This window comes from Anser brachyrhynchus (assembly GCF_964034855.1).
Source record: "Anser brachyrhynchus genome assembly, chromosome: 5".
Classification (NCBI taxonomy): Eukaryota; Metazoa; Chordata; class Aves; order Anseriformes; family Anatidae; genus Anser; species Anser brachyrhynchus.
In genome coordinates this window covers 7,037,095-7,059,139 of record NC_137699.1, presented here as the reverse complement: position 1 = coordinate 7,059,139, position 22,045 = coordinate 7,037,095, and the positions used below count along the sequence as shown (strand labels likewise).

Genomic DNA, 22,045 nt, shown 5'->3' with positions numbered 1-22,045 from the left:
AGCAGTGTGTTCCCAAGCAGCATGCTGCTGGGTTGTTTGGATTTTGTAATTTCTACCCAGAAAACTAAACTGAGGTCTGTGCAGCTCTAACTACTAGACCAAGGAAAAAAACTCTGCTTTCCTCATTGTTAGCTCTGACATCCACTGAACTTCTTCCTGAGCTAATTCAACTCACCAAAGAAAACCTTCTACTTTTTTGCAGGGCGTGCTTAATCTACTCGGTAAGAGATTCAATGCCAGTGCCGCTAGAGAGTAATCGTCAGGAGAATTTAACTGGGTGCATGGAGAGGAGGTCAAGAAAATAGTAAGAGACCAGTTCTTGTCCTTTTAGCAGCGATGCTTCATTGTTACATGCAATTTCACCCCTATGTTGTTAGTGATTGAATGATGGGCCTGATGGATGGAATTACAACCCTATGTCCCTGTCTTTCCAGTCCATATCTTTGTTTTTGCTTCTCTAGCCAGCTGTAGTAGCACAGCCTTGTTCAGAACTCTGTGCTCAAGCACATTCAAGACTTAAGAGTCTGGCTAGATGTAAACAATGTATGAAGTGATGTAAACAACTCACATGGGCCATACAAAATGTTTTGATGATGTAGCTTATAGCAGTTTGAGTAAAACAAATTGTTCTAGCCAAAGCCTTTTCTGTCTCTGTCTACACTTGGGATTTTTATAACAAAAATAGCACAAAGTATCATCGGTAGGTGTGCTGCCAAATGGTTCTAGCCTGGGTTTGTCCTCAGATCTTCTCTTTTTGTTGCATACTAGTTTTACGTCTATTAGAAATGCCTTTTTCTACAATTTCTGTTTCTTTTTTCCACTCTGAGCACTAGCATCTAACTACTTCTTATCCTCGGCAACGTTATAGAAACGAGGAAGAACAAAGAGCCCATGGAGGTGTGTGTTTCAATGCTGAACTTTATAAATGAATCTAAATGCCACGGGCCTCCTTCCACTAAGTCACTCAAGTACAGTGAAACAAAACACTCCCCTTGGAGCCGTATCAGTTGTCCATGTTACTTACAGGTGTAACAGGAGTTTCTGCGTTAACCCCTCAGTTGCCTACTGGCACAAAAATACCTGCCCAGAGAAAAATAGGAAAAAATGAGAGAAAAAAATAGCAAATAGATAGGAAAAAAGAGAAAAATGGGTGGCTGAATGAGGAGAATCAGCACTTCAGCTTTGCAGTGGCACTAGCTGAGCTGGAGCTCTTGTGCGCTTTTGGTCAGGTTACCCTTTTGGTCCTAAATATGAGGAAGTTTGCACTCAGCACAAGGAAGACTTTTATCGAAACAGCTCCCAGATAGGGTAAAATAATGGATCTTTGGGGAGATTTTAAACTCCGCAAAAGCAACTGGAGGAGTTTTGAAGAGGTTTGAGAGATTGATTACACTCTGGTGATACTCCTGTTGCACACTGAGTGGAAATCTAGCTTGATTTAAAAACTGATTTAAAAAAAAAAAAAAAGGAACATAAGAATGAAACTGCAAAACGGTGCTGTATTTTGGGAGGCTCTGTTATTTAACAAGCATGACCAAGTCGTGAGCAAACATGAAAAGCCCAGAGAGCCCAGTATAACAGGAGAGGTTATGCACCCCCAAACATGAACTCCTTTTCTCTAAACCTTAATTCAAATCTACTTCTGAAAGCTATTGGTGAAAATTGTGCAAATGTATCAGTGGAGTGTTGGATTCATAATTTGTTCTTTGTTTAGAGGATCAGCATCATTCTGTTTACAACCATATTTGGATTGAGTTGTCAAATTAGAAGAGGTTACCTGGTGAGCAATAAGAAAATTGCTTGAAGTAGTTCCTACAAACCAGCTGTAAAAATATGTCAAGACTAGTTAGTAGCTGAGTAGGGGTATTTTATTTTTCAATAGATCACAAGCTTTTAATTAGGGGGTAATGTATGCCAATTAATGTTTGTGGATGAAATACACTTACGGATAGAATCAGTATATACTTAATGCTTTATTTCATTCAGTCATTTTAGGGTTTGTATGCTTAACTAATCAAGAATGTTTCTCTGTTCTCTCTATAAGACTGTATAAAGTCTTTCAAAATAGATTACGTGTTAATATAATGCGTATCAATAATTCAGTAGGAAGCTGATCCTTTTAGGAGAGGTGTGAAGAGAAGCTTGATTAAAATGTGTAACATTAGTAAAAATGCGATGAGCAGCTCGTAAGAGCTATAATTTACTAACATTGGCTCCCACCTATTTTTCCCCACCCCTAATTTCTGTGTGAAAAATAAACGATTGCGTGCGGTTGTGTAAGTAAAAAATAGTTGGCTATTTTGGGCAAGAGGTGGAGCAGCATGCGAAGTCCAGTTGTAGCTGCAACCAAGGATTTATGTCGGGGCTAACTACATTATGGGCAAGCAGTAACTCCTTCTGTGCCCCACATCAGCTGAGGACTATTTAGGGTCAAGAATGCCGTTTGCAGAGGCTGGCCAGGCCTACAACCAACCACTAATATTTAAGTGATGTCCGGTATTAGGGGCACGCTGCTACTGGGCGTGCATCCTGTTATTTTGCCAGGAGTCGGGCACGGCGGAGCGCTGAGCTGTAACGTGGGGCACCGGGCGCTCGTGGCACCGGCTGCGCCCCGTTACTCGGGCAGCGGGCCGTGAGCTCCAGGGGGTCTGGCTAACGCGGCGGGGCCTCCTCCGCAGATGGCAGACCGCACCTAGGAGGTTGGTGCCTCGCGGCGGTTTTCAGGGCCGGCCAGGGGAGCGTCTTCCCCTCGTGAAGCCGGAGCGCTCGTTTACACGACGGCGCAGCGCGCAGTCACGCTGCCAGCTTCTCATCCGCAGCGCCTTCGCCCTGCCACCGGTGCCTCCCGCGGGAGCGCTGGGGGTGCCGGCAGCCAGGCCAGGGGCGAGCCGCGGGCCTGGCCGGGCTCGGGGCGGGGACCCCCGGCGGGGCGGCTCCCGGCTGCGGCGGGCGTCGCACGGCGGGGCCGGGCGGGGGCGCTGCCGGCGCGGCGCGGAGCGGAGCGGCACGGAGCGGAGCGGGGCGGCGGGAGGGCCCCGCGGGCCGGGCTGCGGGGCCGGGGCGCGGCGGGGCCCAGGCGCGTCGCAGCCCGCTCCGGGGCGCTCGGCGGGGCCGTGCCGGCGCTGCGGGGCCATGGGCCGCGGCCGGCGCCGCTAGGGCTGGGGCTGGGGCTGGGGCTAGGCCGGCGCGGGCAGGGCGGGGGCGGGAGGAGGCGGAGGCGGAGGAGGCGGCGGCCGGGGGCGGGCTGGGTGCCGGCCCTCCCCGGGAAGATGAGGCGGAGGCCCGGGCTGCCGAGCGGGCTGAGCCGGGGCGCTTCCCTCCCAGCCGCCAGGACAAGATGGCAGCGGCCGAGGCGGCGGCAGCAGCGGCGGGGCTGAGCGGCTGAGCGCGGCCGGAGCGGCGCTGACCCGTGGCGCTCCCGGACATGCCCAGGGCAGCGGCGGTAGCTCCAGCCCGGACGCCAGCGCGGCCCGACCCGTGAAGGTGAGCGGCGGGCGGGAGGGAGGGAGGGAGGCGGCCGTCCCCGGCGCCAGGAGGGGCGGCGGGCGGAGAGGGGCGCTGCCCCTGCACCCCCTTTCCGCGGGGGGCAGCGGGGCGACGGCCGGCCCTGCTCCCGTGCCCCGCCGGGGACGCGGGGTGGGCTCCCCCGCCCCGGGGCCGCCGCCAGCCCGGAGCCCGGAGCCGAGGCGCTCGGCCGCGGGGTAGCGGAGCCCCGGGCGCCGCCTCCGCTGCCGGCTCCGCTTCCCCCCGCCGCCCGGCTCCGGGAGGGTGCCCGCGGGGCCCCGGGCGCGGTGCGGGCGCCGTTGGGGCCGGCGGTCGCCGGGCTTCGGTTGCCGTCAACAAGCCCGGAGCGGAGCTGGGCGGCGGCCGGGCCCCGCCGCTCCCCGCCGGCCCCGGGGTACCCCGGCTGCTCGCCGCGGCGCCGTCGGAAGCGGCGTTCGTCCCTGCGTTCGTCCCTCCCGGCGCTTTTGTCTGTTCGGGGTTCGTTGGCTTTTCACGCGGAGCCCTGGGCTGTGAGTACCGCGTGTTTACGCGCTTATAAATAGCTTTGTGCGAGGCTGGGCTTCTCGGCCAGCGTTGTGCCCGGCTCAAAATGTCAGTGCCAGAAGCGGGGAGCGGGCTGCCCTTTTTTGCCAACTTGGTAGGTCGCTCCGAGGCTCCCGGGCTTGCCTTCCCCGAAACCGTACGGCGCTCCGATGCTTTCGTGCCTTCTTTCTGGAGGGTAGCCTTGCTCGGTTCAGTTACGGTGGCGTCTTGGAAGCGTGTTATTAATAGCGAGATAACGACGTTAAGCAAAGCTGCGGTTCTGTTGATAACAATGCACGTTTCTGTGATTCCTTTTCAGTGTTTCCTTCCATTACATCATTTGCAAAAAGTTTATGCCCTGGCTTCAGAACAATGCAGCAAAGCTTGGCTAGGCCCTGCCTTACTTTCTGACATAACAATAATTCCTTAACAGAATTAATTTGCAAGAGGCTTCTCTAAGCTAAGTTTAAAATTCACGCAATAACTGTCTCGTAAGCGCGGCAGCCAGCAAAGAGATTAATTAAGCATCTGGAAAATAGGTCAAGACTGTATTACGAAGTGGCGTGGTGAGATGGCAAACAACCGGAGCGAAGTGCTAACATGGACTTACCGGGAGACAAGCGATAGGGCCGGAGCAGTGGTGGCGGCGTTATCTGTCCCGCCGCCAGCCATTTATGGTAGCGCACGGTAAGGGGACAGCTGTGATCACACAAAGCAGGCGTTGGAGATGGCTTTCATTCGGTGCCCGTGCTGCTGGGGACCTGGGTGGTAGCGCTCGTCCTGCTGCTTGCCCAGGGCGTGGCACCGGCCGCGCTCCTCAATCGGCCCTGCCTTCGTGGGTCTCTTTGGAGAGATGCTCTCGTCGGGATCGTCACGGCGGCGTGCGGCTCTCCGTGTCGAGGACGCCTCGTAGGCACGGGGATGCCATCGGCTGGAATGAAGTGTGGTTAAAGAAATCACTCGGGAAGCCGCTCCTGATCCGGGGCTCCTGCCAGTGTCTGAGATTTTTCTTTGTTTGAGGTTTTTTGTGTTTGCATGTTTCCTCCCTCCTATCTTTCAAACAGCTACCTACAAAAACAGGGAAATGAGACCGACTCCTGCATAACGAGATGCTGGAGACGAAATAAAGACAGGGTGTGGGGAGGAAGCGTTTTCAACTTATCATTTAGAAGTCCGCATCGTTAACAGAAATATTACAGTCTGTGTGTGCTGCTTTTCCTGTTCTGCACTTTATAGCAGTTGCTTCAAAACAAATGCTGTGGTTTGGGGGGGGATTTTCAACAAGCTGGTGTTGGATTGATTGCAGCCACTAAAACTGGTGGGACTCTAAATGGTAATTTTACGGGGCACAGTGTTGATTTACCCACCCTCTGGGTAGAACAGAATTAGCTCTGCTGGTTCACGTTAAAAATCCCAGCCTAAACGTGTGGGGATGTCAGGCTCTGCTTCCTCAGCCTTGCTTATGTAGGGTTGTACCTGCCTGTACTATTTTAGGGGGTTGTGGTCGTAATGTTTTCTCAAATGATTTTCTCTTTAACTTTTATTCAAGTCTGTTCTCTTACATTCTGTTCTGCCAGTACACTGGCTATATAAACCACAGATACTTCGGACAAAACCTTGCATTTAGAAATAGGACTTCTGTTGTTGTCTTTTGCGTGTGTGTGCGGGGAAGAATGCATTGATAATGGGCACGGTGCTGTCATTTGGGACTGAGCGTGTGTTTCAGACTGATGTTAAATACAGAGGTCTGTACTAGAAAAAACGTTCTAGTTGAGCTAATTTTCACCGTTGCGACGTCAGGCCTGTGAGGTATTTTGGCATACAAGTGGTCTGCATTACAAAATAGTTAGTGTAGGCAGCGTGACTTTCTGCACAGGGCTTTGCGGGGAACAAACCAGAGAACGTTGGTGGCTTTTTCTTTTTTTAAGACAAGCCTGAGCGTCACTGAATACATCATTGTTTCACTGAATATGCAAAAAAAAAAAAAAAAAAAAAGAGTTACAGCTAAGGTAAACTGCTTCACTGACTCTAGAAGTTTGAAGCAGGTAAAGCAGGCCTGATATTCTGATACTCAGCTGGTATATTCAGCCTAGTGGAGAACAAATAGGGAAGTAGCATGTCCTGGTGGTGATACCAACACTCCTCAGTTACGTGTTCACTGCTGCATTTTGCAAAATATTGTCTATATACGTACCTCAGTAAGGCTTGTATGTTTTTGCCAAGCTTCTTCAATTCACCGGCAGCGTTACTGTGCAGTTCCAGAAGGATTTCAGAAGTCTTGGCGTAGGATTAATCTGATGAAGAAAACATCCTTGCCACTTCATCATTAAAATGATGAAGCTCCTCTGGATGGATTATATACGTTTGCAGCCGGTCAAATACTTATTTTCAGCTGGCCTATTAAATTTTCTTGTATTTGAAAATAAAGGGGAGGAAGAGTTGAACTTGATGCTAGGAACTTTTACTCGTTTAATGTCTCTGTTCATAAGTCATCGAAATATTATTTTTGCTTCTCCAGCTCTACTGACTGAAAGTGGGAAGTGGAGTGGAAAAGACGTATGACTTTTAATTCAGGTCTTGGAAGAAAAGCTCACGCTTCAGGTGAACTATCTGAGAGTGTATTTCAGATCTGTGGCTGGGATGTGTGTGAAATAGGAAATTAGCAAGAATAAGCAAAGGGCGTTTTAGAGATAGCTGCGTGGGGCAGTATACCTTAAATAACTACGCTAACTATATTTAAAGGAACTTTCAACAGCCAGCGCTATGAAATGGGTTAGCAGTGGGCTATGCTTTTTAACTTCTCCAGGCAGGGAGCACCCTCTGTTTGACCTGAAGTAACCTAGAATGAAGCATAAAGCCTGGAAAATCCTGTCACCTGGCTGTGGCTTTTTCCACCCCCCTCTATAGACCCTTCTGATTTAGAGCTGCTGTCTCTCTCTAAGATATTTAGAGAAACTGAAGTTGTATTTCTGTTCAGAGGCACTAACTTTTAAGTGACAGAGAAGCAGATGAGCAGCATGTAATTGCAAAAAGTGTGTTTTTATGCTTTGAATTCCGTTGATAGCATAGTATTTCCTACAGGACATGTCTTTTTTCTTTCTTTCTTTCTTTTTTTAAATCTTTCCTTAATTTTTCAGTTGTTTTATTTCAATATAGTGAATGATGGGAAAGATGGTAAGAATTTGTGTGAGGATTATTTTTGGACGCAGTTTGGGGATAATCTTTGTATAGTTGTATTTTTTTTTCCATTGTCACTGATTTTGTTTCCATATAATGTCTCAGTGTTCCACTTCAGTTATGACAGTGGGTAACTCTCTGACAAAACAAGGTTAATCTTTAGTTTAGCCATTTTGCTTAAAACGGATGATGAGCCAAATACCTGGAGTGTCGTTTAAGCAAGGGAGTTCAAGTAGATTAATTCTGAATTTCTCTCATTTAGTGATTTGGAATCAGTTTAAAATGTCAATGTTGCAGAACTTTACCTTCCTATGTTACCAACTGTACATATTTAATAGTCCTGGAATTACAGAAATATTTTTTTTCACCTTGTGTTTTCAGGAAGCAGTAGAAAGTACTCCTTTATTCAAAGTGTCCTTTCTTCTAGCTCCGGTGTACCCTGTTTCAGTGTAACAGCATGGTGTCTAGCAAAATATTGAGTTCAAGCTCTAAAACACAGCAATAAAATAAGATGCAGTAAAATATCCAAAGACAGACACAAGAAAATATTTTCTTGGATTTTCAGTATGATCCAAGTTATAGCAACAATCTTGATATTTACGAAAGTAAATGAGTTCTTATATACACGGAATTATTATGGCATGTTATGAATGACACTGCCGTCAAAAAACTGTTTGTAAAATGAGTAATCTCAAACTCATGTGACTCTTTCCATTCTTACTAATGTAATTTACGGGTTCTAGAAAACTATTTTAGTGCTGTTTTAAAGCATGTTACAAATTAAATATGACTAATGCTCTTCATGTAAAAAGTCAGCTATTGTCGAATGAGAATCCTTTCATGGTCCTATAAACATTACTTGCCGAACACGTACATGGCCACTGTAATTATCTATTCAGGTAACTGGCAGATTTTTCTACCATTTTACAACTGATGAAAAATTCTGGGACAAGAAAAACCAGGTCCTAATGCCTATTCTGAGTCCCATTAACACCATCGTGCTTTAAAAATAAAACCGAAACGTGAGGGGGTGGCTGCAGCTCCGAGGTGCTGGCAGCGGCGCTCCCCAGTCATCGGTGTGCAGTGGTGCCGCCTCGTCTGGGGGGCTGAGCGCTTCTGGGCCGAGGCCGTGCTCCGTTAGGTGGCCGCGCTGGGGTGTCCTAACCTAACACCCCTGCCTGTGTGACCCGTGGTCCCCATCTGACAGAAACCCTGTGAGCACAGTAGTGCTCGCTTGCAGGCTCTGAGGTTGCAGAGGACCGTAGCTGCTGGACTTTCGTCACCAGACTGACGTCTGTTGCCTCGCCTTGGGGTGCGTGGGGTCTGGTACCTGAGGAAGTTTGCTTTGGGTTGTTTTAGGAGTCGTACGTGAGTTCTGCTTTACTCCACGGTAGGACGTGAGCTGTGAGATGGAAGCAGGGCTCACCTGATGCTCACCTCCTCCTGGCATATGAGAAGGGGAGGAGGAAAGTTGGTCCCTGGACAGGAAAACTGCTGGGAGAGCAACTCCAGCCGCAGCGGCGGTAACTGATACAGTTACGCTTTGTGTGGGGCTGAAGCGTTTTCATTGCAAAAATGCTTGCTTTCCTTTAGTGTGACCAAGTCCCTGGAGCCCTGCTCCTTCAGGTCTTGGGATGTGAGCAGGCATCTGAACCTTTCCCGAGTCCTGCCGGTGCTGAATCCTGCAAGCTCCTGCCCATGGAAAGGAGCTAGAGCAGGCCAAGGTGTGGAGGAGGAGGTTGTCATATACGGGCAAAAACGCAGAGAGAAAGCAAATGTTAATGCTGATAATTGATGCCGAGTTTATTATTGTAAGGGAAGCGAAGAACCCCTTTTTTCTCCACTAGGGGTTTAAGCTCCTTCTGGAAGATGCTACTAACTGCTAGCATCAGGAATTCATAAACTTATCTATATATGCAATTTTATCTGAGACCTTAGTAATTTCCTTTTGTTGCCATTGTATAGATAGGAAAACACCCTGTCTCGTGTTTTCACAGTCTCTGTTGATTACTGCTTCGTTTTGATGCTTCGTCAGTATTTACAGAAAATGGTGTGTTCGCCTCTGCCTATTTCCACCAGCCTGAGTGTACTTGTTTCTTCTGTGTCACGCAGGTTCTGCCTGTGTTGCTGCCGAACAAGTGGTGTAACTTCTCTGCTCTTCAGGAGATTTTTTCGCTTGTTTCTTGTAAAATATCTTTCTGCCTTTTTGACTGAAAAGCTGCTAGTGTGTATCACTGCCTTGTAAATGTCTTCCTGCCTGTGTTTTCCTAGAAACTTAGGTCATCTGCCCAAACTTCCTCCCCCTTTCCTTTCAATTATTGTTTTCTTTTTTTTACTCAATCATTAGAATTGCTTACTTGTCTAGAATCTGCCTGTTCTTGTGGAGATTTTTTTTCCCCTACAGCTTGTTTTTGAAGATTTAAACTATTTATAGGGATAGAGGAGGACTTCACAAGATCTTTTTCATCACTTCCATCTGTTGAATATGGGAATTTTGGTGCTCCTGGGTCTTCTTGTGAATCCTTTCCAACGGAACAGGCTTCATTCCTAAGAGAAGAAGAAAAAGCTCTTTGTTTCCTCTTTCCTTATCTATTAATATCAACTCATTTTGTGAGTCAAGAAATGAATTGGTGTTCAGTCTGATAGGATTGGGTTACTTTCATGATACTCTAAAGTTTTCTTTAAAAGGCCTTTTTTCTGTCTGGCTTTCGAAATGATGCTCTGGGCTAATGGCTTTCTGTGACTGTCAGCTTTGAGCTCTGTAAGAGGGCAGCTGGGGAGTTTTCCTTGAGAAATACTTTGGGAGCTCTTTGACAAGTGCTCTTCCAGACTGAATATGTTTATAAAACTAAGTTGAAGAGATGGCTAAGCTTTGTTTTAAAGATTAAAACGAATGGATGTTAGAAGCTCATTCCTTTTATGAGAAGAGTATTATATGGAAGGGAACACAACAGAGGGAAAACTGGCTTACTCTTATGATCCCAGTAGCCAGGGCACAAGACTGATACGTTGTGTGTAATCTTGCTTTCCTATTGTACATCTTTCTGTTTAGTTAAATCAATAAGTTCTGCGTAGGGGAGAGGGAGAAATTTCTTGCACTGGTGGCTTTGGGAAGTATTACAGTATAGGTTATTACGATTATTGATTTGTTAGGAAGCAAAAGGATGAGCGTTCTGTGAGAGAGTATGCATTTCTGATAGTGATTTTGCCTATAGGAAACACTGCTTCCTCCAAATCTTTAGAAACCTGAAAGAAGTGGTTTAAAAAAAAAAAAACAACAAAAACCGCCCTAAAACTGCTTTCTTTATTGTTCTACATGTGCAATGTACATACAGCTATTTTCAGTAAGCAGCCAAATTTATCTTCATGGTGTTGTTACTTACAAGGAAATAAAAATGCCTGATAATATTTAATGTGTTCATAATAATATTTTGCTTTTATGTAAGGAATTTATGTTCTGAAAAGAAGTTAGGACTTGGAAGAGGTCTTACTCTGTATATGTGTACACAGAACGCATTATATATATGAAAGGTATTCATATATATATACACACACACACATTCTTACTGAGATGTGTTTATATACATGCACACATGGTTGTGTGTTTGTATATATGCCCTAGTAAGTATATGTTTGAAAGTTGTTATTGGGTGTAGCCGAAGAGGCTGATCTGGAGATTGTAGCAGAAAAAGACAAATCAAGAGAAGTGTGTTGGATAAGATATCTTAATTCTTTTAAAGTTAAGTCAGATTAAAAACAAACAAAAAAAAACACAAAAAAACACAAAAACACCATAAACCTCCCCAAACTGAACATTCTTACTGCAACATTTTTATTGCAGAAGGAATTTGAATATGACCTAGGCGTGCTGTCTTGACAACTCAGTACCTGCTTGCTAAGTTCTTGTTGGTCCTATTGGAAAAGTGGTAATGATTTTTCACGTATTTGGGGAAACTGACCTCAAAAGCTACTGCTGGATAATTCCCAATGTGTAGGAAACAGTCTTCTGCAATTCCTGACCTGGGTTCTCTTGATGTGGTAGACCCCAAATTGCAAATCTTTTCATCACCTCAGACTTGGTGAACTTGACAGGTTATCTACACGTGTGCTGTTGCAAACTAATGCTCGAGTCCTGTGGGGAGAGCAGTAATTTTGAGTCACTGCGCTTCTGCGTGCTCTGTCCAGCTGAAAATCTTTTCCAATAAGAGAGGATGAAAGATAGTTGTGAAAAAACCTCCTCCACCTTGAATAGTTCAAAAAGGTTAATGAAGAATCAAGTTTATACATATGGGACTCTGTCATGGGCATACAGATGTTCTGGTATATTAGCCGTTCTGTTTTCCATACCTAGTTTTAGGAGGTCTAGGAACAAAGCTGAAATACCAATGAAGAAAATAGCCATACAGGTTTATAGTCCTGGAGGAGCTGCATTTGATGTTATCTAGAGCTATTCTAAAATGAAATTTCTAAATCTATTTTTTAACTGGATTGATCCACTTCTGATCATAACAAGAACAGATGAAGGATGTGAAATTAAGCAGTGAAATCAAAATAGAATGCCTGGAGTTGAGAAGGAAAAGTGGCATACATATTTGTTTAGGTAGCTTTAAGAAACAAAAAAAACAGTATTCCAGGTGCTGTTTTTACCAACAGGTAGTTTGAGCTAACTCTTCTATCGATTTTATTTCTACTTCAAGTAAGGTGGCAGAAGTCTTTTGGTCCCGCTCCCTGCATGGAGAGGGCCAGGCAACAGCAGTGGTTTGAGCGTGTCCTGCAGCACTGTACCTGCGCGCAGAACCTGGAGGCATGGGGTTTAGGGACTTTTATTTCAGTGGGTCTAGTATTTCCAAGGTCAGAAAGAATTAGTCTTCTTTTAAAAGAAGAGATTAGGCTGGCGAAACCCAGGCGAGCTGCAGTGTGCCGTTTGTGTTGACGATGGCACATTCTGATGTAGGGAGCGTGGTCTAATTCAGAGCTGGTGGCAGATACAACTTTAATTTTCTTTCCAGTTGCATAACAGCTTCTTGCCTTGCAGAAAAAGAAATGCTTTAAGTATTGTTCCATTTGTCTTTTTAACTGTGACTGCAGTCATACTGGAATCACAAGATTTAGCTGTTCATATTTGTGGAAATTATGAATATAGCGATTGTATTCTTCAGTCTCCGTGCTGGTACAAAGGGCAGCACTGAGTCACGAGTTCACTCGGATACTTTATGTAAAATACATCTGCATTAAATATATGGTGTTAGTTCTGCTTCCGACTATCGAGACAACGGTGCTGTGACTCGTTTGTATCACACTTGAACAAACTTGCATTTTCCATCATTGAGGGTTTTTTAATAAACAATGCAAGTGTTCTTCTGGACTGAGCCCGCAGTTGCTCCAGTCACACACATCTCTCTGGGTCTTCCTGAGTCCTGAAGTTTTTTTACCCCAGACAGGCTGTTCAGTCAACCTGGTTATTATATTTTGCTTGAACTGTAAAGGCACTGCTAGTAAACTCTGTGCTATGTGGAGGAAAAAAAAAAAAGAATTTTGAAGACCGTAGCAGTGCAATTTGAGTACCATGTCTGGTATCAATACTGTGTCTTATAAGAGCTCTCAGATGTTGCCAAATGAGCCTTGTAACACTCTTCTGGAGCTGGCCGTAACTTTATCTCTTACAGCCGTGGAGCTGGGTCACTTCACGGCTGGCTGCCCGTCCTTCCCCAGCCTCCCGCACCGCTCCGTGCACCGTTGCGTTGGGCGCGAGGCGAAGGATGGCACCGGCTCAGCTTCAGAGCGCTGCTGGCATCTAATGGGTAAAAATGCCTAAGCTCTGAGAGCTCCTGTCGCTAATAGATGTGCTTTAATCGCAGACCCTACCTGTCTGTCTAAATCGTCTGGGGATCTGCTAGCCATGGGGAGCTAGCTCCGTGCCTGACATCGGGCAGTGCTGCGAGGCTGCCGCTGTCCCGCCGTCCCCTTGCCCCTCGCAAGCTGTGTGTGTGCCTCTCGGCCCCTCCGAGCAATGTGGTTCTTGTTCGGCCTCGCCTCCGGGGCTGCGTGAGGAAACCCATTCCTACGGTAGGTCTTTGCTGTAAGCTGCTCGCTGCTTTCTGCTCCGCCGCGCTCCCTGCGTGCTGTGGTTCAGAGACTTTGCAGGAATGGGCGCGGGGTAGCCGGGATTCCCTGGGCTTGTATCTCTCAACTCTTGCTGCAGGTGTGTTTTCCTTTTTACATTCCAAGCTATCTCAAGTGCCAGGGCTTTGTTACAAATAGTGCAGTTGCAGTAAGAGAGGCTGGTGGTATGAACAGGGCGCTGGTATGAAAGTGCCCACGTCAGTACAGCTTGTTCTGCTCTGGAGCCAAGACAAACAATAACACAAAGATGCTACTGCTTCCAGTACCAAGGTTTCTTCTGGTGTGGAAAGAGAGGGCAACCAACTCAGTTCTGCATTTACTAAATAACTTCCAAAGTTGATGGGCACCTTATACAAAAAGTGATTTTTTTTTTTTTTTTTTCCCCTGGGAAAAATTCTTGTTAGTTACCTTTCAGTGCTTTTAAAGGGGTGCATGAATAAAGCACTTTGGAAGTGCTGCTGCTGACGTCTTGCATTTGCTGGAAGCTACTGAACTTTCAGAAAATCCTGCCAGTTGCCCAGCTGCTTTGTGCCTCTCACCAGTAAGTCAGCTGCAATTCTCACTCACTCGACTAGAAAGAAGCCAGAAAAGGAGTTTTCTGTAGTTAAATTGTAACTGTAGTAGTAGATTGTTGCCACGGGCCAGGCTTTGCTGGGGGAGCTTCTACCCGGGCAGCAGAGCTTCGGGCTTGCAGCTCTCCCGGCATTTAAAAGGCACCTGTTCTTTTACAGGAGCATTAAAGCTATGGTGTGGCAGTTCTTCCTCAGCTGTAGTGCAGTGCTTGTACCAACTCTCCTTGCTCTTCTCCCCTTCCCCCTCTTACTCTATCAGGAGGAAATGTCATTTTGAAGTTAATTATTAATGGTTTTCAAGCCTGGAACAGCCTGTGCTTCTCAAGGCTGTTACAGTCTGCCAAACTTGTCATGTTTATGGATTTGTCTAGGACTGCTTGAGAAGGCCGGGGAAATAGTTTTAAGAATCTAGTGAAGAGCGCTGGTCAGTTGGGTGGAAAGGAGCAACGTCGGTGTGCGTCGTAGGGTAATGGCTGCGTGGGCTCACGGCTTGGTCGTGTGGAGAGAAGTTTGACTGGAAGGGGCAAACGGTAAAGTGCCTTCTGTTTGTTACCATTTCTTTGGGAAAATGCATTTCTTTCATTAAATAAATAACGAATTTATCTGAACTTAAAATTTGAAATGTATTTGGTATTTCAATACGTTGTGGAAATGTTTCTTTTCGTCGCTTAATGAAATCTGCTTCTGAAGAAGCTTCTGAAGTACGAACAGTCTTAAAACTGATCAAAATTATTATCTAGACATAATAATTGGTAGATGCCTTGAGGCAGGCTTTCTTTTGCTCTGTTCAGCAGCCGTGTCTGCCACATGCAGCCAAATCCTACTTGCTTTGCTCCGAGACGGAGGGCGCCAGAGCTGACTGCAGCCCGTAGGTGCCACTGGGTGCGCTGGGATGAACTTGCAGAGATCATCCTGCGCTTGGGGAAGGAGGGCTGGCCTCTAAAAATGCCAGGGGGAACGGACAGACCTCTCCAAGTCTAGTGGCAATGGAAATCAAGTCTGAAGCTACTCAACCAGTCAAACCTGCCTCTGGTGCTTTGCGTGGGGATTGTGCTCTTCAGTGACTTTTCCGCTGGTTTTGTTTACTCTGCCGTGCATCCTGCAGTGGTCTTGTGCACACATTTGGGCTTGGTTTTAAGTGAAATTTAACTGGGAGATGCGCTCCAGCTGCTCCAGAGTGTAAACTCCCCAAAATGAGCACAGGATGATTTTATCTCCTTCGGCACCAGCTGCCTTGCTCTACAGATCCTTCTCCTGTTGTGCTGCTCCACTTGTTAATACAGATGTAGCCTGACAAGCTGCAGTTTGTATGCGGAAGCAGGAGCAGTCTTGATAAGAAATGTGCAGAAAGATGTATAAGCTCAGTGAAATGATTTGTGACGGGGCCAGCCGAGGGAGAATCCACTCTGTGGTAGGTGAAAATGTGCAATATACTGCTTTCTTTAACCAGCAGACCTCTTCAGAAAAATCATGAATACCCAACGCTGCAACACAGTAGTCTTTTATTCTTCGCAGTGTAGCTGTCAGATTATATTGTAAGGCAAATCTCCCAAAATATATATTAAAAAAATCAATAAACCCACATGAATGTGGCAGTCCTGTTACAGGAAGGGGTGTGATGGTATTTTTCCCTTTCAGACTTGTTGTACAGCTCCGCTGACTGGGTCTGTGCCTGGGTTTTCATCTGGGTGGGGGGAAAACTCATTCTATTAATAAACTTAGCTTCTCAAGGTGAAGACCTCCAGTAGCAGTTGTACTAGGTAGTTCCGTGCTGTCCTGCTCTATTTCATTACATACAGGTTAGTACAGGGAGCACTTGTGTCTGAAACACCTTCTGAGCGACGCCTGTGAGTGTAGAGCAGAGCTCCTCAGGTATAGGATGCTGCAGGGTTTTTTATGTGCCTGATTCACGGGAACACCCGCACAATTGTCTTGTTCTGTGGTTATGTGAAGATGTTGTAGCGTTTCCAAATGAAAATGCATCTTGGAGTGTGATTTTTGCTTTTTTTGTTCTTCTTTCCTTTTTTTTTTTTTTTTAAAGTAAGATAGTGGGAGTAAGGGAGAAGTGTTTGTGGGAAGGCAATAGATAGTATGTTCATTCAAGAACTCAAGACCGTTTTTTACTTTTCTGGAGTGAAATTTGACTTTTAGAGTTGAGTCTGTCATGATTGCGCCAAAGATTGTTCTCCCAGGGTATGCCATCTGCTTTATTCAGTGCTTAACTGTTTTTTCTTTCCTGAATCGCTAAAATGTGCTCATAATAGCTCAATAAACACTTCTTATCTGGGAGCAGAACCGCTGGCGGCGGTCGGCGTTGCAAGCTTATCGCTGCTTCGCCCCAGAGGAGCTGCCTGGATTCCTCGCCCCCCGCTTTGGCAGCCGCCCCCAGAAGCGCTGGGCACCGCAGCACGCTCCGCGAGTCAGAAACACGCTGCGCTCACCCGAAACTTGAGCCTTCTTGCTTTCTTCTTCTGGAACCAGCACAAGTGGGGCAGAGCCCCTGGGCTCCTGGAACGGGAAAGCAAGGGGCAGCGCGCGTTTGGGGAGCGAGCTTGGCAGAACAGCCAATTCACCTGCGCTAGCTTGAAGGTTCAACTCTTGCTTTGTACTTAGATGTAAGCTTTTTTTCCCCTAAAGTTTCCTGAGCTAAGTCAAAATTTCAGTATCTTGTGCTGAATTACAGGGGTTTCAATGAAGTATCAAGCTCAGACTCAATTTCAATGTGATTTTTTTTTTGACTTCAGCAAGCATTCTGCATTTTTATTGAGTAGCGTTTGCAGTGAGAACCCCAAAGCGCACTGCTCTGTGCTGCGAACCAAAGTGGGGTGAGCAGGGACAGCTGGGAGATGGGCTTCGGAAGTGTGCTTCTGAGCTCCACTAAAAAAGGCTAGCGTAGGCATAGGAAAAGAAATAGAAAACCAAGCTCTAAAACCACTGTATCATTGAGACTTGCTGGGTTTTGTTTTCTCTTGTAAGTAAAGCTTCATTTCAGATTAAATCAGTGAAGTACTCCTTTGTTGCTTGGTGATTTACTACCCTGTTTTGAATTAATAGTTGTATGCGGTATTGTCTAAATATGTTTTGATTCATTAACTTCTGTGAAGCGCTCCATAGGAGAGAAATGAACCCATTTGTTTCAAAATCTCACCCCATGACAAAAGCTATTGAGACAGTTTTCGAAATTGAGAAAGAATGTATTTTGTCCCCTAATTCCTTTCCCTGGATTACTGTCACTTACCTACTCGGGTTAGTACAGAAACCTGTGTGCTGATGTGCTGTTGTGTGTGTTCCTCTTTTCGCTATGACAAAGGTGATTACCTGGAGATGGCTCCCTAAGGGAGGTGGTACACCCGTGTGCAATAACTTACATATTCTGAATCTCTCTTGTTTTTGCGTGTTGGCAAGGCAGCGTTGTTGTGCTAGAGCAGGCCTCAGGCAAACTCACTCAGCTGAAGTGCTCCTATTTTGGTGTTGTAAGCTGATAATAGGAAACCTTCTCTTTTTGCTAGTAATTAAATATAAACTCCATCTGTCGTAAGCCTTACCTTCAGTACAGTTGTACTGTTAGCTTCAACCAGTTTAAGTACTTTTTTTGGGGGATAACACAGAATCCTAAATCATTTCAGCAACAATATCAAGAGAAATTCAGGGCAAGAAAGTTTTTTTTTTTTTTTTTTTTTCTCCTCCTCCGTTATTTGTTAATGTAGGTCCAAACATACTGGAATCTATGCATGAGTTTATGTTATGTTTGATGGAATAAAAACTGTCCTTATTAAAGCTATGTGAGGGGTACTCGGAAGTATTTTTAAATTTAAACACAGCTAGGCGCTTTTTAATGGGGCATGTTATTTAAGAGAGGATTCAAGAATTTGGAGAATGTTTGTCTATGTTTTGAGATTGTGAGTCAGTGCCTTTTCCTTGGTGTTTAGCATTACATGACACGAAGGTTTAAGATGGTGTTTGACAGATCTGGAGTGGCACGCAGCAGGGTTGGAAGAGCTGGAAGGTTTGGTATCTGAGAGCTATTCTGTCTCTGCATTTTAAGGTGGAGTTGGGATTCCTCATTGTATATGCAGGCAAGGCACTGCTGTCATTTCCCTTTTCCATCCAGTGTTCTGCTAGCACACTCAGCTCGTGGTTTGGGAAGGGAAGCTGCATCGTGGGGCACGACCCTGGAGGCTTTGCACAGCGCTGGCCCTGAGCTCTGGGAGGCAGCAGGATGAGCCCTGCGCTGTCGCACAGGCTGCGCGGAGGGTGGGGAGAGAGATGTGGCTGCCATGGCCAGGCCTGGCAAAGTACCTTGTGTTGGACAAAGCAGGTTTTTATTCCTGATTTCAGAGGCGTGATGGCTCTTTCTGGAAAGCTGTAGAGGCGTAGCCTTTTGAAAATGTGAAGGCCTCAAGGAGAGAAAAGTCGATCGGACGGAAATTTGGATCTCAACCTTACTGTGACTTCCCAAGTCAAAATTATCCGCTTTTATTTTAACTTTCACTTCTCTTGCAGCAAGGAAGCAATTGTATTGGCAGAAATACACAAACACATGCATGGGTCCAACTCACAAAGTCAGCATATCTGAAAGAATGTGGTTAATATTTAATTTCCAAGTCTGACGTGGGTGAGGTGGGAATTGGTGTCTCTCCCCCCTGCGACTGTGCCACCGATACGCAAACTTCTGTAATGGGCAGGTTTACGACTTCAAGTACCTGCATTTCATGAATGGACTAATACTGTGCATCTTAATTTATCCAGAAAGTGACAATCATTTATGTGAACACGTGCACACAAGGTATTTTGGGCCCTGTCCTGCACTGTCACTTTCATGGCAGTGAAATTCCTGGAGCGTTGTGCTGTTTGTCTGTTTGCTCTTACAAGCCTGATGGTACTTGTGACAAAGGGGTAGGACAGTGGGTAGGCTCAGCTTGCAAATAGGGCCCATTGCATTATTTTTACATTGCTATTTATAAGTAAAATTTTTTTTTTTTTTTTAGCTTAAGTTGTTGAAGGCTGTGGTATATTCATACATAGAAATGCTGGAGGCTTTTAAATGAAAGCAGAGTTCTTATGGCACAAAGCTGGTTCTTCCACATCAAAAATCACTGGCGCTGGCCTGTTGCAGACTTATCTCTCTTCTGCCCTGTGCAGTTGCTGAAAACATTTACTAATGTAATCTGCTGCTGCTGCAGTCTGTGTGCTAAAGACACCGCACTGGTCAGGCATGATGAGCTTGCTTTTTGCTGTAAGAAACTAAATACAAAATTCAAGCGATGTAGTTTAGCAAATACTTGTCCTTTTTTTTTTTTTTAATGGGGAAACTGCTGTGAACTTTGGAAATGTGAATGCAGAATCCTTACCTGCTTTTTCTTTTTCTCTCCCTCTGTAGGTATGGCCTCACAAGTCTTGGTCTATCCACCATACGTTTATCAAACCCAGTCAAGTGCCTTTTGTAGTGTGAAGAAACTCAAACTAGAACCAAGCAGTTGTGTGTACCACGAAAGAGCCTACCCGCAAATCTATGTGAATGGTAAAAACTTTGGAATTTCTCCCCACAGGGTTAGTACTTTCTTTCAGACTAAAAACCCATTTGACAGACCTCGAGGACAGAACTTTTTGTTGCAGTCAAATGCTGTTGCTTTAAAAAATATTGCAGGTGCTACAAAAGCATTAGCAGCGCGGGCGCAGCGAGCTCAGATAGAGGCACCTCCGACTGGGACTCAAGGAAGCAGATTAGATATACTGGAAGGACCCCAGCGATGTGGATTGAAGCGTAAGAGTGAAGAGCTGGATAATCAGAACAACACGATGCAGATTGTTGATGAACTGTCCATATTGCCTGCGATGTTGCAAACCAATGTAGGAAACCCAGTGACAGTTGTGACTACTGCTGCAACTTCAAAACAAGGTGGTACAAGTGGAGATGGAGACTACCAGCTAGTACAGCATGAGGTATTGTGTTCTGTGAAAAATACTTACGAGGTTCTTGACTTCCTTGGGCGAGGGACCTTTGGACAAGTGGTGAAGTGCTGGAAAAGGGGGACAAATGAGATCGTGGCAATCAAAATCTTGAAGAATCATCCTTCATATGCACGCCAAGGACAAATAGAAGTGAGCATATTAGCAAGACTAAGTACTGAAAATGCCGATGAATTCAATTTTGTGAGAGCCTATGAATGCTTTCAGCATCGTAACCATACTTGTCTGGTTTTTGAGATGTTGGAACAGAATTTATATGACTTCCTGAAACAAAACAAATTCAGCCCTCTTCAATTGAAAGTAATACGGCCTATTCTGCAACAGGTGGCCACTGCACTGAAAAAACTAAAAAGTCTTGGTTTAATCCATGCTGACCTCAAACCAGAGAACATTATGTTGGTGGATCCTGTTCGGCAGCCTTACCGGGTTAAAGTAATAGATTTTGGGTCTGCCAGCCATGTATCAAAGACTATTTGTTCAACCTATTTACAATCTCGGTATTATAGGTAGGTGTCTTTTACTTTTTTAACTTTTAATGGAAAAGTTTTTTTTTTTTTGTATATTAATGTTAATGGTTTAAATAATTACTCCTCCAGATAACTAAGAGTAATTTGGAAAACACAAGGACCATTTAAGAATCTAGGACATACTAAGATTAAGTGGTTGGTTACTATTTTGAACATGAATATTTGCTTTGAATATTTTCATAATGTTAATTTTTTTTCTAGAAGTATGTTAGAAAAAAATAGTGTTTGCTTGCTTGATTAGCATGCCTTTCCTGCCTTAATAAGAGTTTTTTTTCTGTAAGCAGCTGGACAGTGTACTAAAAACACCATATTTTATGTACCGTTGCCAAAGATGATGTAAACTCCTCTGTTTTTCTCTCGTACTTGTAAATATTTTGCCTAGTTCTTATAAACTCAATTCTAATTGAGTGCCTTCAGCAGCTGTGGACTTCAGTGAACTCCTGGAGTTAGTGAGTGACAGTATACTTAAATGTTTCAGGTGATACCAGATGGGCATTTAAAGTGATTTTGATAAATGGTTGCATTCTACATTGGACTCAAAATGGATGTATGGTTCTGATTTTTTTAATCCTTTCCTTGTATAGACATCCAATTGGTGAAACATTTAAAAGCCATTAATATTTAACATCTGAAGTGCTTCTGTTTTCTTTAAAAGCTGAGCTTGTCTTCATAGAACACCTTTTTCAGTTCTGCTTTGCATTGTTGGCAGCTGTATATCCTGTGTATTGCCTGTCTCTGCAAATTCAGGAAAAAGCTAGTAACCTAGGACAATGAGTAATCTAAAGACAATTTTAAATATGTTACAGCTATTCATGTTGGAAGTGAAAACTTGTGCAATACAGTTCTGGGCATGATGAAACTATGGTGATTGGAGTTCATGCCAGAAGAATCTGTTTTTTGACCATAGCTTGTAAACAAGAACGTTTCATGTACTGTCCTCATATAAAATATTCTAATTAATCACCTGCATTTCCTTATTAGTAATTGCAAACTGCAGTTAAGGTTTGCAAAAGCATACAAAGTTGACTAAATTGGGAAGTCGTGTTGACTGATGCATACCCACGTTATACAGAAACCTGCACATGAGAAATAAGAAATGAAGTAACTTGAGAATTCCTTTTAGTGTAAGAGCTGTACCGCCATTCAAGATGCACATATTTTATGGAGCCTGGAAATAAAGCAAGTCCTGAAAAGGCAGCATGAGTTCTGTGAGGTTATGTACAAGTGGAAATGTCTTAACATCAGCTGTTGTGTACAAATTCATAATTCAGCAGCTACTCGAAGTGCGTGTGAGAATTCTCACATGGAAGTATGAGAATACTTCTGTACATATTTTGGCTTTTTTATTTATTGACGCAATTGCAGATTACTGTGAGCTATTGCTGTTTCTGTCTCCTTCCCCCCTGCCCAAGAACTGACAAAGGGAGAGGCTGTAGGCAACCAGGCTGGGTGGTCCTATTGTCATACTTCATTTGGTACTGTCTAGTTTCAGACTTGTTTTTTCTACTTTACATGACTCAGACATAGCATTGTTATGCCTATTCAGTGGCCCACGTACAAATTTTAGCTGTTATTTTTTGGGGGTTTATGCTTCTTAGCACCTATTCTCTAGGATTTTGACATGTACAGAGTTGCACAGGTCTCTGTGCA

General features: G+C 44.9%; 1 protein-coding gene across 7 annotated transcripts in view; it reads left to right on the top strand.

Annotated features, from left to right (window-relative positions):
* The first annotated feature begins 202 nt into the window (after window positions 1-202).
* Window positions 203-22,045, top strand: part of HIPK3 (homeodomain interacting protein kinase 3) — a 74,239-nt gene continuing 52,396 nt past the window's right edge. Inside the window, exons 1-4 of one of the 7 annotated variants that reach the window (XM_080594736.1) lie at window positions 3,208-3,483; window positions 13,062-13,269; window positions 14,270-14,428; window positions 19,279-20,374. In XM_080594736.1, the coding sequence (XP_080450862.1) occupies window positions 19,281-20,374 (1,094 nt within the window). In that variant the 5' untranslated portion in view covers window positions 3,208-3,483; window positions 13,062-13,269; window positions 14,270-14,428; window positions 19,279-19,280. Of the gene's footprint in view, window positions 305-1,960; window positions 2,700-3,207; window positions 3,484-13,061; window positions 14,429-19,278; window positions 20,375-22,045 lie in introns of those variants that run through there. The other 6 variants (XM_080594734.1, XM_080594735.1, XM_080594739.1 and 3 more) reach the window with 6 other exon arrangements.